Genomic DNA, 14,649 nt, shown 5'->3' on the forward strand with positions numbered 1-14,649 from the left:
GTCTCTGAGAATGGGGGGAGGTGCTGGGCTGTGAGGGAGTGGGGAAGATCTCTGTGTCTTGGGGCACTAGAGAGCGGTGTTCTTTTGGGGAGTGCTGGGCAGTTGTGGTGGGGCTGTGGGCACGCTGGGTAGGGGTGGTGTTGTGCAGAGTGCTGTGCATTTGTGAGGGTGTGACAATGCGGTTCTGGTGGGACCCAACTGAGAGTGCCAGTTCAGGACAAATCGCTTAAAACAGGGCAGTTACAGCCCAAGGCTGGGGTTTTTCCACCTCTAAGGCAAACCAAACCAGCCAAAGAGGACTTTGGTCTCACCCCACTGGCTAACCACAAGTCACACAAGCAATTCCCTTAGACACTCCAGTTTCCCAGTATCACCACCAATGTCACTCGTCCTGGGGATGAATGGTTATGAAAACCAACACCCCAATAAAAGAAAAAGGTTCTCTCAATCCCAAAGAATCATGCCCCAGACCCAGGTCAATATACAAATCAGATCTTACCCACAAATCATGCTGTTGCCAATCCTTTAGAATCTAAAATCTAAAGGTTTATTCATAAAAGGAAAAAGATATAGATGAGAGCTAGAATTGGTTAAATTTAATCAATTACATACAGTAATGGCAAAGTTCTTAGTTCAGGCATGTAGCAGTGATGGAGTAAACTGCAGGTTCAAATCAAGTCTGTGGAGTACATCCTCCGCTGGGATGGGTCATTCAGTCCTTTGTTCAGAGCTTCAGTTTGTAGCAAAATCCCTCCAGAGGTAAGAAGCAGGACTGAAGAACAGATGGAGATGAGGCATCAGCCTTTCATAGTCTTTTCCAGGTGTAAGAACCTCTTTGTCCTTACTGTGGAAAATTACAGCAAAATGGAGTTTGGAGTCACATGGGCAAGTTCCTGCATACTTTGCTGAGTTACAAGGCGTATCTATAACTTCTCTCAATGGATCAGTAGTATAGCTGATGGTCCTTAATGGGCCATGAAGCAGGCTAGACAGAGCTAACACTAACTTATCTGGGATGTCTCTCAGAAGCATAGCATAAGTTTCAAGTACAGACAGTATAGAGCCAATATTCATAACTTCAGCTACAAAATGACACATGCATACAGACAGCGTAATCATAACCAGCAACCCATAATCTGGTCTTAGACTGCTTATATGACCCCCTTAACATAAGATTTGGTGCAACTACAGGACCTTGGTTGCAACCATGTTCTACATGGTCTCAGATAATATCAATAACGTCACAGAGGGCATCTAGGGGGCTGCTGGGCATGGTGGGACAGAGGAGGTTCTGGCCATAGGAAGCTGGGAGCCTGGTCAGGGGGAGATGTGTGGTGTGGCATGGGCTCATCCAGGGGGGAAGGAGCATTCTGGCACCAAAGGATAGGTTAGCCAGTGTGCCTCTGGCACAGTGGCAGTGTGGGTGTCCCATCCTGCATCTGCGGATCGTGGGTTGGGGCGGGAGCATTGGTGTGGCCAGGCAGGGGTGTGAGGCTGGTGGCGCCTGCCTGTGTTGCTTAGGGCGGGGCAGGGCGGGGCTGGGCCGGAGGGGACAGGACTGGATATGAGGCGTGAGGTGTGGCGAGCGCCAGGAGCTGTGAGCAAAGGGCGAGCGGCAGCGGGTGTGCATGGGGCAGCGGGGTACTGGGCGTTGCGTTGCGTTGCACTGCGGTGTGGCGCGCCTAGGAGTGGTGGTGCGTGGGGTTTTGTGTCGTGGGTGGGTGCGGCGGGTTTGTGAGGGTCCCGCGTTCAGGAGAGAGTGCGTGGCGGGCGGGGGAGAGGGGTGTATTTGTGAGGGGTGGGGAGGAGTGTTAGGCGTGGTGTGTGCGGGCCAGGGGCGGGGGTCTGCGGATCGTGGGTCGGGGCGGGAGCGTTGGTGTGGCGAGGGAGGGGTGTGAGGCTGGTGGCGCGTGGCTGTGTTGGTTGGGGCGGGGTAGGGCAGGGCCGTGCCGGAGGGGCCAGAACTAGGAGTGGATATCTGTGAAGAAGCAGGGCTCGTCGGCGGGCTTGTTTAAAGGCAGGCAAAGCGGCCAGCAACAGCGTCTACGGCCATACCACCCTGAACACGCCCGATCTCGTCTGATCTCGGAAGCTAAGCAGGGTCGGGCCTGGTTAGTACTTGGATGGGAGACATACTGGGTGTTGTAGGCTTTTGCCGCTGCCCGGCTGCAGGTCTCCCTCGGGCACACCCTTTTGCCGCCTCGTCCTGGCTTGCTTCCGCTAGGGTCTCCCAGGCCGTAGCCGCCTCGCCCACCGCGCCCGAGGCGGAGGGCTTGGGCTTTGGGCACCCAGCCCCGTGGCGCGGGCTTGGTTTTTTTGTTTTGGAACCCAGCCGGCGGTCTTGCCCCGTTGGCAGCAGGCGCGGCTGGGAGGGCAGGTGGCCGAAGCGGCGGCAGGCGCCCCGAGACATGTCTGCGCTGGCGCTCCCTGCCAGCCGCTTCGGCTCCGCCGCCGGGAGCGGGAGGCTGGGCGAAAGGAAAGCCGCAAAGCGCAGCCCGGGCCTTTGGGGGTGGCTGCTTTAGGGAAGCCCTTTGGCGGCGTGCCTCCTTGGCAGCCGGCCCTTTAAAAGCGGGAGGAGAGAGAGGCGGCTGCTGCCCTAAGGTGGCCCTTTTGCCCGGGAAGGCTGCCAGCGGGCCTGGAGCAGTCCCCACCTCGGGGGAAGTTGGGTGCTGGTCTCCTCTGGGCTGATCCCCCTGAGGAGGAGGCCGTGGCGGTGGCGGTGTCGGCATGGGTGCCAGGTTTGTATAGTTTTTGATGGTGCCTAGAATGGATCCAAGCAAAGTCGTCCCATACGTAGTGCAGACGGGGGCAACTGCCCCAAGCCCCATGCTTTGGGGGGGGCCCTGTGCCTCAGGGATGCAGGGTCCAGGACAGCCTGGGGAATTAGTGGGGGGCCTGGCACCAGCAGCAGCAAGGTACCGGGCCCCAACCTACCCCCCTCCACTCCGCCCTACCAGGTCCGGGTGTTGTTCGGGGAGGGGACGGAAGCTGGAAAGAGGTGGGGGGGAGCATGGGGGAAGGGATGGAGTGGGGGCAGAGCAGGGGTGAGGGGGGAGAGGTGGGCTGGGGCCGAGTCGCTTGCTGCTGCCAGTGCTAGGCCCCCCTCTAACCCTCCAGGCTGCCCTGGACTTTGTGTCCCCCCAAAGCGTGGGGCCCAGGTTGGTTGCCCTGGTCCATCCTATGGACGGGATGGCTCTGAAAATATAAGCACAAACATTGGTGGAGCTGGGTCTGTGTTCCTGAATATTGGTGGAGCACAGGCACCACGGGCCCATATAACTCACCGCCTACGGGTGTCGGTGTCGGTGTCCCATCCTGCCTCCCCCGGGGCCTTGCGAAGCGGGAGACGGGGCAGGACGCGGGCGAGGCCTCCGGGCGGCGCGTCCCGGGTTTCCCGGAGCGAGCAAAAGGCAGGCCAAGTGCGGGAGGGCGTCCCCAGGGAGGCGTGAGGTGCGGCGAGCGCCAGGAGCTGTGAGCAAAGGGCGAGCGGCAGCGGGTGTGCGTGGGGCAGCGGGGTCCTGGGCGTTGCGTTGCGCCGCGCCGCGCCTGGGGGTGGTGGTGCGTGGGGTTTTGTGTCGTGGGTGGGTGCGGCGGGTTTGTGAGGGTCCCGCGTTCAGGAGAGAGTGCGTGGCGGGCGGGAGAGAGGGGTGTATTTGTGAGGGGTGGGGAGGAGTGTTAGGCGTGGTGTGTCCGGGCCAGGGGCTGGGGTCTGCGGATCGTGGGTCGGGGCGGGAGCGTTGGTGTGGCGAGGGAGGGGTGTGAGGCTGGTGGCGCGTGGCTGTGTTGGTTGGGGCGGGGCAGGGCCGTGCCGTGCCGGAGGGGCCAGAACTAGGAGTGGATATCCGTGAAGAAGCAGGGCTCGTCGGCGGGCTTGTTTAAAGGCAGGCAAAGCGGCTAGCAACAGCGTCTACGGCCATACCACCCTGAACACGCCCGATCTCGTCTGATCTCGGAAGCTAAGCAGGGTCGGGCCTGGTTAGTACTTGGATGGGAGACCTCCTGGGAATACTGGGTGCTGTAGGCTTTTGCCGCTGCCCGGCTGCAGGTCTCCCTCGGGCACACCCTTTTGCCGCCTCGTCCTGGCTTGCTTCCGCTAGGGTCTCCCAGGCCGTAGCCGCCTCGCCCACCACGCCCGAGGCGGAGGGCTTGGGCTTTGGGCACCCGGCCCCGTGGCGCGGGCTTGGTTTTTTTGTTTTGGAACCCAGCCGGCGGTCTTGCCCCGTTGGCAGCAGGCGCGGCTGGGAGGGCAGGTGGCCGAAGCGGCGGCAGGCGCCCCGAGACATGTCTGCGCTGGCGCTCCCTGCCAGCAGCTTCGGCTCCGCCGCCGGGAGCGGGAGGCTGGGCGAAAGGAAAGCCGCAAAGCGCAGCCCGGGCCTTTGGGGGTGGCTGCTTTAGGGAAGCCCTTTGGCGGCGTGCCTCCTTGGCAGCTGGCCCTTTAAAAGCGGGAGGAGAGAGAGGCGGCTGCTGCCCTAAGGTGGCCCTTTTGCCCGGGAAGGCTGCCAGCAGGCCTGGAGCAGTCCCCACCTCGGGGGAAGTTGGGTGCTGGTCTCCTCTGGGCTGATCCCCCTGAGGAGGAGGCCGTGGCGGTGGCGGTGTCGGCATGGGTGCCAGGTTTGTATAGTTTTTGATGGTGCCTAGAATGGATCCAAGCAAAGTCGTCCTATAAGTAGTGCAGACGGGGGCAACTGCCCCAAGCCCCATGCTTTGGGGGGGGCCCTGTGCCTCGGGGATGCAGGGTCCAGGACAGCCTGGGGAATTAGTGGGGGGCCTGGCACCAGCAGCAGCAAGTGACCGGGCCCCAACCTACCCCCCTCCACTCCGCCCTACCAGGTCCGGGTGTTGTTCGGGGGAGGGGACGGAAGCTGGAAAGAGGTGGGGGGGGAGTATGCGGTAAGGGGTGGAGTGGGGGCAGAGCAGGGGTGGCTGAGGCCGAGTCGCTTGCTGCTGCCAGTGCTAGGCCCCCCACTAACCCTCCAGGCTGCCCTGGACTTTGCATCCCCCCAAAGCGTGCGAGGGGTGTGAGGCTGGTGGCACGTGCCTGCCTTGGTCAGGATGTTCACGGGGTTTTGTGTCGTGGGTGGGTGCGGTGGGTTTGTGGGGTTCCCGTTTCAGTATAGAGTGTGTGGGTTGTGGAGCAGGGGCAGTGGTGCATCGTGTGGGGAGGAGGCTTAAGTAAGGTGACCATTTTTTTCAAATTTAAAACCAGGACATTTAAAATTGGTCGATTTTGGTAGGCTCTGTGTGATGACGTCATCATCGAGTTCCCACGGTCGGGCTGTATGTAATGCGCGGGAGTATTATCGAAGAGTCGCCGCGGCCACAATATAGTGAGAGTGCGTGTGCTGAATGCTGAGTATTGCCGAGATCCAACGACGAGAACCGTCATGTAAAATAAAACTAAAACTAGGATAAATTAATAAAATTGATTTAGGCTGGTTTATGAAGGATTGATTTGATGTACTCAATCTTTTGATAAATTAACAATTTTTGATTTTGTAGTCCTAAACTGTACTGGTTACATCTCATGACTAACCAGACCAGCGTTCAAAAAACCAGTACTGTACTGGTAAAACCAGTACGTATGGTCACTTTAGGCTTAAGTGAGGTGTAGTCCAGTGGATGCTCAGAAGGAAAGCAGTATCAGGCCTGGTTAATACTTGGATGGGAGCCTGGTTAGGAATATTCTAGCGTTTGGAATTGTCGCCTAGTGTCTCTGTTTCATTTCTTACCGAGGCTGGAGACGGTCTGGGTTTACCGGCTGTTGTACCATTTGCTGTCAGTTTTTAAAATCAATTCGTCTTTTCTGCTTACTTTTGCTTTCTGTCTTGCCTGGAAGAGGAGGGCTTCAGCAATACCGGTCATGGGGCGGGAAGGACGCGAGTCGAGGCCTTTGTTTGAAACGTGGGTCTGTGGGCTGCTCCCGCCTGCCCGCTCCCTGCGATAAGTAGCTGCAGCTCCCACCGCGGCCTCTGCGCGGGCGGCGTGGCTGGGCCCGCCCCGAGCGGTGCGCAGGGGCCGGGGCGTTGCCCTGCCGCGGGGCCATCAGCTGACTCCGCAGCGTCACGGGACTCGGCTCGGGCCGGTGCTGCAGCTCCTGCCGGCCATGCTTCGCCTCCTGCTCCGAGCGGCCGGGCTGGTAGCGCTGCTTCCCGCGGGGCTCGGCGCCGCTGTAAGTGTTTCCCCGGGGAGCTGCTCTGCTCGGGGCTCCCGTCCCTGGCTGGGCTCACGCGGAAATGGGCAATAGCCCCGCGGCGTCCTCTTGCGCTGGGGCAGGTGGAGGGATCCCTGCGGGCCCTGAGCTCCCCTAAGGGCGTCAGTGACTGTGCAGGGATCATGGGGGTGAAGCACTCACTGGAGAGGAATTTTGGGGCCCCATCTCCTCCCATTTCATTTTATTTACATAGACTGCAAACGTGGAGGGGGGGTGAGCTGGGGCCTCGGTACAGTTGTTTCCCCCCACCCCCTCCTCAGGGCTGACTGCCAGGAGGTGGGCGTGCATGAGTTGGATGCACGGCAAGCACTCATGCTGTCTGCGCTGTCCTCTGAGCACGGATTCAATTTTGTATCGGGTGGGCTGAGTACAGGGTGCAAAGCATGTGGAGCAGGGTAGTCTAGGGGCAGCCATGACTGTGTTTTCAGCGGTATTTTCTGAGGACAGGTGTGTCTGCCTCTTCCCGCTCCTCAAGCTGTGCTGATGTGGAAAGGGGCTCTCTAACTCTCCCCTCAAGCCCAGTAAGGGCCTGATGCCTGTGGAGATTGCAGGAGCCTACTGTTCCTTTATTCAGCTAGTTTGGTGGATGGGACAGATGCAGGTTACTTAGGCCTTGTCTACACTGCCACTTTACAGCGCTGCAACTTTCTCGTCCAGGAGTGTGAAAAAACACTCTGCTGAACACTGCAAGTTTCAGCGCTGTAAAGTGGCAGTGTAGACAGTGCACCAGTGCTGGGAGCTACTCACCTCGTGGGGTGGCTTTTTTTACAGCACGGGGTGCCGTGATTACACAGCAGCCACGGCAACGCTTTAACATTGCTAGTGAAGACATATCCTTAAATATGGTTACCTTTTTTAGTAGAATCCTGCCCACTTTCCTCCACGCATGGTTATGGAGCTTTGCTGTAAGAAAAATTGTAAACACGGCCTCAAAAAAGGTCAGAATCAAACAGATTGTGTGCTATCTGTCTTAGTGAGACACTTAGGGTATGTCTACACTGGCAAGTTTCTGCACAACAAGTTATACCATTTTTATTAATGGGCTGGAATTAAACTGCTGTTGCGTGTCCACCCTGTGCTCCTTGTGATGGTGGAACGCATCCACATTAGCAGCTTTTGCAACTGCAAAGAGAGCAGTGCCTTGTGGTAGCTATTCCACTGTGCAACTGGCCCATAGGGTGCTTGGGAAGGGTTTGCAATGCCTCATGGGGCAGGCACAGTGTCATATGATGCAGGTTTCCAGATCCCATTGTTCCATGGACATCCTACTGCATTGCCTGTTGCTTTTGAACTGAAGGGTGTGTGTGTGTGTGTGTGTGTGTACAGAGGTGGGGGGAGAGTGTGTCAGCAGACAGCAGCAGGAAGCAACCAGTCTTGAGGCAGGGAGGGGCGCAGGTCTCCAGCAGAGTTCAAAACAGTGAACAGAGCGGCCACAACACTTCTGGAGGCCAGTTTACAGCACACAAAGCAATCGTGTGTTTACACTGCTGGAGCCTCTGTGCTTTTAAGGCTTACAGTTCTTGTCATGGTGAGGTTTTTTGTTTTTTGTTTTTGCAGTGCTGCAACTGAGGACTTTCTGTGTACAAAGTGGCTTGGCAGTGTGTACACCTTGGGAGTTACACCCCAGAAAGCTGCTCTGCTGCGCAGTAACTTGCCAGTGTAGACAAGGCCATAGTTTTGCTCATTACTTTCTGAACTCTCATCCACAATTGAGAGAAAATCCAGGATATCCTGAAAGACATGAATTGTCATTTTAAAAAAGCCCCCCCCACACACCTCTTGATAGGCCTATTTTAGCCTTTATTATTCAGAATCTATCTTGACAAGTTATACATTAGATGACTCTAGATCTTTAATTGTCTTGGTTGAATTTGTTTTTGTGCTGTTCTGCAGTTGTCAGGGCTCTGGCACCATCAGACAACGTACCACGTAGAACACATTAATTTACTAGCATGGGTTGAGAACGGGGAAGTGTATCTGTCTTTTCTCTGCCATTTTTAATGTGCTTTATCATGCAACTTGCTCTTTCTATATAGATTTGCATCAGATTGCATCCAGTGTTACACAGTCTTGCTAAAGGCCTATATGAGTTGCAATGCTTAGGCTTAAGGTCTGAGTGAAGAGTACTGTTGGAGTTCCAATGCAGCATTTCCTCTGGGTTTTTGTGTTTGAAGTAAACCCTTAGCATTATTTTAATAGTCATCTGTTTTAATGTTGTATACATATTCTAAAGAATGTTAACACGCATTAAAAAGCAGAGTAACTCCATGAGAGTTTTGGTTTAAACTGAGAGCAGCTCGTAACCCAGTACCTGGTCTTTTTAATTATCTTGAAAAAACAAACACGGTTTTAAACTTTAAATAATCAGTATCGTGGCCTCTCGGCTTAAAAATAAAAGGCGAGGGGAGAGACAGAATGTTGTCAGAATGCATATAAAAGGAGTTTATTGAGGCAGGGTATAGACAAGGGTGGTCTAGGTCAGGGGTTCTCAAACTGGGGGTTGGGACCCCTCCTGGGGTTGTGAAGTTATTAAATGAGGGGTTGCGAGCTGTCAGCCTCCACCCCAAACCCCACTTTGCCTCCAGCATTTATAATTCAGAGGCTTCCTATCTGAAAGGGTCACCAGTACAAAAGTTTGAGAACCACTGGTCTAGGTCTCAATGGTTCTTTAGTTCCCAGGCCAAAACTCCGATTGATACAGAGTCTCCATAAATCCTGGCCTAGAATATGCAGGTGTGGAAGGGACACTAAATATATAATGTTTCTTTAAACTAGCTTTCAGAATTCCGCTCAGCAAAATGAGTAAACTATCATCTTGAGAAGTGCAGGCCTGTATATTTTTCAGCCTGGGCTGGCAAATTTTCATCATAACTTTACCAGGCTGCCTTAAAGGGAGTTTTGTGCATGTCTCATTTTTCCCCCTATGGTTCCTCTGAAGAGCAGAAGTAAAGGGTGAGATGTGGGAAGTGGTTTGCATGCTTTGTGTTTGTGCTCCAGTGATCCTGAATGTATGAAGGCTGGAACTGAATGATTGATGGCTATGTCATTATTCTGGGGTGAGTATAGTCACCATCATGAGTCAATGATTTTTTTGTGTTGGGTTCTTGAGACGGCAACATTATGTACCACTGACACCTACTATTATGTAATGGTGTGGTGTTGGAATGGAGATGGTGTTGTGCCAGGGAAGCAGATTAGGTAGTGAGTGCAAAGTGTTAACTATAGCTGTGTTTCTTCGACGGAATAAGCAGGGTCTGGTAATATTGTATTAGTTATTGGAAAGCAATCATCACTGTATGATTTGTGAGACAATATCCCAAAATTGTGAGGAGAATTCTTATTACTGGTTTAGCATTCACAGGTTTTTGTGATAACTTATCAATGGGAACTTTGAGGATGGGAGATTATAGAGATCAGGACTGGGTGGTCAGAGTTCTAGATCATTTTTATTCTAAGTTAATAAACCTTTTATAGCTATCCTTGATAGTGATAGTAGTCTCTCCACCGACCCTGGTGCCAAATAATACCTCTCTCTGGTTTCTAGACTGGGCAGGGGGGATTGTATGTCTTAATATCAAAAAGCTGATGCTGGTTCCTGGTTGCAGGCCAAGTTGACCAAGAAGTCCCTTCACAACCACACTCTAACCTACCGGAAGCTCTCATAGAACAGGAAGGTGCAGGGACTGTCAGTCGGTAAAGATGATCTCCTTCAAGCAATTGCCGCTTGAAGCAAAGGCTGCAGTGGCTGCTGGAGTTGTCTTCTTCTCCATGATGATATCCCGGACCTTACTGGCAGAGCAACTTGCGTTTGGTACACAGAGGTGGCTGCGGAGATTACAGATGGCACTGTTCGTTAATGCGCTGATGCTTATAGGTTCTCTTTACATCTGGAGATGTATAGTGACCACATTCTACAGGCTTTCAGCTGCTAACTCCTATTGTTTCATGCCATGGAAAATAGCTGTGTTAACGTTTCTAGGTTTGGCGCACTCTAGCTTTTTTACGTTGCTGTTTCTTGTTGCAGAAGAGCCCTATTTCTTTTCCTTAGCTTCTTACACATGTCTAGGAGCCTATATAATCCTTATTTTCTTTCTCTTCACTCTGGGCTCTGTAGAGCAAGTTTATAAACTCTTGGTCAGCAGAGGTGCTAAGACAAGTGGTATCAATAAGGGTAGTAAAACTGTCATGAAACCTGTTTTGGTTGTTATGGTGACAGTTGCACTGACTGCTCTTGGGTTGTTGAATGCCTCTCAGCCTCCTGCAGTGACCTCAGTGGTGATTCCTGTTCACAAACTGCCTTTATCCATGGACGGCCTGAAGGTGGTGTTGCTATCAGATATTCATCTGGGACCCACTGTAGGGAAGACTAAACTTGCAATGGTTGTGCAGATGGTCAAAGCTTTAAAACCTGATATCACTGTGATTGTAGGTGATCTGTCAGATTCTGAAGTGATGGCCATCCGACCTGCTGTCGAACCTCTTAGTGAGCTTAATTCCCCATTGGGAAATTATTTTGTCACTGGAAACCATGAGTATTATACTTCTGATGTCAACAGCTGGTTTGAATTACTGAAGTCATTTAACATTCATCCACTCCACAATGAGAATGTGAAGATCTTTTCTCCAAGGAGCAGCGATGATTGGTTCTGTCTGGCTGGGGTTGATGATATTGAGGCTCAGGTGTTGCGCTATTCTGGGCATGGCATGGATTTAAAAAAAGCCCTAGTTGACTGCAATGCTGATCATGCAATAGTACTTCTGGCTCATCAGCCACTGGCTGCAAAATGGGCTCTCCAAGATCGGCCAGACATAAATTTGATCCTTTCTGGCCACACTCACGGTGGGCAAATATTCCCTCTGAATGCTGGTGCCTATTTGCTGAATCCCTTCTTTGTTGGCTTGTATAAAGTTGGGCAGAGCACTTTCGTATATGTCAGCCCAGGGACTATGTATTATGGAATTCCAATGAGGCTGGGCAGCAGAGCTGAAATAACGGAGATCATCCTGCGCTCTTCCTGAATGGTCTGCCAACTTAGAAGACACAGAATTTGTATCAGCCAGTAGAACTGACTGATTCACAAGTCCCCAAGCCAAATCCGTCCCTGATATAACTCTGGGGAAGTCAGTGAAGTTAATACAGTGATGGACTTGGCTGTGTAAGTCTGATACTGCTTTTTGTTCAGAAAGCACTATTTCTTCTGCCACATAGTAAGCTTATCAAACACCCATTGCAGATGAATGGAAGTGATGAACTCGTCTGATTGATTTATTATTTGTGCTATTGATATGTTGCATTTTAAAGATATCACCATGAGATCAGTGTTTGGTTTCAAGTGTGCTTACTGTGTATATTTAATATCTGTAATCTGTCATTAGTTCATATTCCATTTTTCACTTGTTGGCATCTGATGGAGTGCCGCCTAACTCATGATGATGTGCAGTTCACTCACTGAGAAGTGTGGTGAAACTGTGGATGCAAATTTTGCAGAGTACTCTACAAAGTCTTCATTGAGGTCTGTCGAGTCGTCCTACTATGGGAAGTGAATGGGGTATTTGCAGGTGATAGCAAGGATTCTGTTTAAATTTTTTATGGGGGGTCTTTATCTCAGTTGGGGCCTGTAGGTGCTTCTGCAAAATGACCAATAAAGTAAGGTGCCTGTGCTAGGGTTACCAATTTTGGTTGGACGTATTCCTGGAGGTTTTCTCACATGACAAACTTTAATTAAAGATTAATTTTTAATTTCTGGAGACTCCAGGACAATCCTGGAGGGTTGGCAACCTCAGGCCCTATGCATCTGTTTGTTTAAAATCTACATAAAAACCAAAATCATAAGAATTGGAGAGACTTTTATAGTGGGGAAGGGTGGAAATAGCTTCCTTGTTTTGCCTAAATGTAACCAGTCATCCAGTGAGTATCTAATAAAGGTATTATAAAAGAGCCATTGTTTAAACTCCCACTTCAGTGTGAGCGTTCAGTACTTTACTGTTGGTATGAGCAACACTTACGCTATGTCTACGCTAGCCCTTTTGTCGGTAAAACTTTTGTTGTCCAGGAGTGTAGAAAAAAACACACCCCGATCAACATAAGTTTCACCGATAAGTTCTGGGGTGGACAGCGCTATGGCTCTTCTGCCGACGTAGCTACCACTGCTTGTTAGGGGTGGTTTAATTAAGCTGAAGGGAGAGCTTCATTAAACACAGGAGACCTTACAATGGCACAGCTGCAGCAGTACAGCTGTGCACTGTAAGGTCTCTAGACATAGCCTTAAAATCTACAGTTGAAAGAATTGGAGTGCAAAAACTTTTTTTCCCAGTTGTATTATTTGGGTAGGGTTGGTTAGTTTCTTTCCATTGTCTATAGTTAGTTTCTCCTTTCTGTTTTGTGTAGGTTTTTGTTTGTTTGTTTGTTTTTTTAACCCAGCAACTCGGGGGAGAGAATTTTAAAAACAAATCAGCTGTGACTCAAAGGAAAGGTACTTAGATTGTAAATTAATATTTTCCCTTGACCAGAACTAGATTAGATAGCAAGTACAGAAGAACCTCAGGAGTTCAAACTCTGAAATGTTCCTGTGAACAAAACGTTATGGTTGTTCTTTCAAAATTTTACAGCTGAACATTGACTTAATACAACTTTTAATACTATGCAGAAGAAAAATGCTGCTTTTAACATGTTTTAAATGAAACAAGCACAGAAACCGTTTCCTTACCTTGTCAAATCTTTTTTTTTAAACTTTCCCTTTATTTTTTGACTAGTTTACATTTAGCACAGTACGTATGGTTTTTGCTTTTTATTTTTATGTTTGGTCTCTGCTGCTGCTTGCTTGTGTACTTCTGGTTCCAAAATGAGGTGTGTGGTTGACTGGCCAGTTCATAACTTTGGTGTTTGTAACTCTGAGGTTCTACTGTAACTTCTGTTTGTGTAGAGTTCCTACTGCCCTGACCTCTAATTGTTCTGCTTTGAAAAAAGATGGCCGCCTTTTTATGCATCTCTTTAAAGAGCACTGTCTAGCGTTCGAATCCGTACTTCAGTCTGGTGTGTTTCTTAGTGCAATTTAATATAGCTAAATTAATAATTGTTTGGTTTTTAATATAAATAAAACCAGGTTCTTTTTGGTTCTCCCACATTGTTTTAGGGCATGAGAATCAAAAACTGAAGTGGAATTAATTTGTATTTACTGTCCAAGCTGACTGAAGTGCAAAAATAAGACTTTTTTCACTCTTTCCCCAAGTGTACTAATCTGAGAGGCTATTAGTAATTATAGCTAAGGGATTATTAATTTTTTAATCTGACAGTGTCCCTTTAACTCTTTAACCGGATACAGGATTCTTTCTCCTCACATAATCACTGTCTAGCTGTTTCTCTACTCCATGTTCCCTCCCACCAGAACTGTGCACCCTCTTGTTCTTGACAGTTGGCTCTGGGCAAATCAACATCTTTATTAAATCTTCCTGTACCTCTGTCTAACTCAGATGACCTCTGTTATTGGGGTATCTGAAACACCTCACAATCTTCCTCACATCAACCCTGTTAGAGTAGAGAAGTTCTAGCAGATGAGGAACAGAGACACAGGAAACTTGTGGCAGAGATGGGGAATTGAATCCAAGTCCTAAGCTAACCCCCTAACCACTGGACCACTTCTCCCCAGTTTCCCAGTGTCTAAAACAGTGATAATACACTGCACCTTCACAAAATGCTTTGTATTTATGGAGCACCTTTCATCTGAGGATCCCAAAACGCAACTTGACCTCCATACATATCCATACAATTTTTGTGTGTATGCCTTATGTTTCTCTGACTGCTCTTTCCCTGGCTGACTTAGGGTATGGCTACACTGGCGATTTGCAGTGCTGGAAAGCCTCCACCAGTGCTGCAATTAGTAAGTGGCCACACCTGCAGGGCACTTCCAGCGCTGCAACTCCCTGGCTGCAGCGCTAGCCGTACACCTCACTCAGCATGGGGAATAAGGATTCCAGCATTGGTGCTGCAGCGCTGGTCATCAAGTGTGGCCACACACCAGCGCTGTGATTGGCCTCCAGGGTATAAGGTGTATCCAGAATGCTTTTATAAATTACTCTCTTTGTTTTGTTATGCAGCCTCTTTGTTTTGTTGTGAACGAGCTCCTCGGAGCTCCGTTGCCGTTGCTGCTTATCTAAAAAACAAACAGAGCTCCTGTTTGCTGTGATCATCTGTACCTGGCTGTAAACAATCAAATGAGATTGCAGGCAGGGAGGGAATGAAACAGCGGGAGTCGTGTTGGCTGCAGGCTGTTTGCAATTAAGAGTTAAGACTAAGGGGTCGGAAAAATGTTCTGATTTTTCAAGGCAGGAAGCTAAACACACAGTGTTGGCTCCAAAAATCCACTCTCTCTCTCCCCCCGCTCCCTGTCACACTAGACCCCACTCCACCCCCCTCTTTTGAAAAGCACGTTGTGGTCACT

At 50.5% G+C, this 14,649-nt stretch overlaps 2 protein-coding genes, 1 non-coding gene and 1 pseudogene across 3 annotated transcripts in view; all 4 read left to right on the forward strand.

Annotated features, from left to right (window-relative positions):
* The first annotated feature begins 2,041 nt into the window (after nt 1-2,041).
* On the forward strand, nt 2,042-2,151 carry LOC123365503 (annotated as a pseudogene).
* Nucleotides 2,152-3,905: 1,754 nt separating this feature from the next.
* Nucleotides 3,906-4,024, forward strand: LOC123365445. Its single transcript, XR_006577587.1, has one exon. It is a non-coding gene; the product is annotated as a 5S ribosomal RNA (ribosomal RNA).
* A 1,986-nt stretch (nt 4,025-6,010) lies between these two features.
* The window catches only part of GLB1 (galactosidase beta 1), a 95,682-nt gene continuing 87,043 nt past the window's right edge, over nt 6,011-14,649 (forward strand). The window contains exon 1 of the mRNA XM_045004503.1: nt 6,011-6,169. Within this exon, the coding sequence (XP_044860438.1) occupies nt 6,104-6,169 (66 nt within the window). The 5' untranslated portion in view covers nt 6,011-6,103. The remainder of the gene's footprint in view (nt 6,170-14,649) is intronic.
* TMPPE (transmembrane protein with metallophosphoesterase domain) lies at nt 9,911-11,230 on the forward strand. Its single transcript, XM_045004504.1, has one exon. It carries the CDS (start codon nt 9,911-9,913, stop codon nt 11,228-11,230), a length of 1,320 nt encoding a protein of 439 aa, XP_044860439.1.

Source organism: Mauremys mutica, chromosome 2 (assembly GCF_020497125.1).
Source record: "Mauremys mutica isolate MM-2020 ecotype Southern chromosome 2, ASM2049712v1, whole genome shotgun sequence".
In the NCBI taxonomy this organism is placed as follows: Eukaryota; Metazoa; Chordata; order Testudines; family Geoemydidae; genus Mauremys; species Mauremys mutica.

Bases quoted from the DNA above. Each gene is read 5' to 3' on its own strand.
- TMPPE (XM_045004504.1), top strand. From the start codon at position 9,911: ATGATCTCCTTCAAGCAATTGCCGCTTGAAGCAAAGGCTGCAGTGGCT.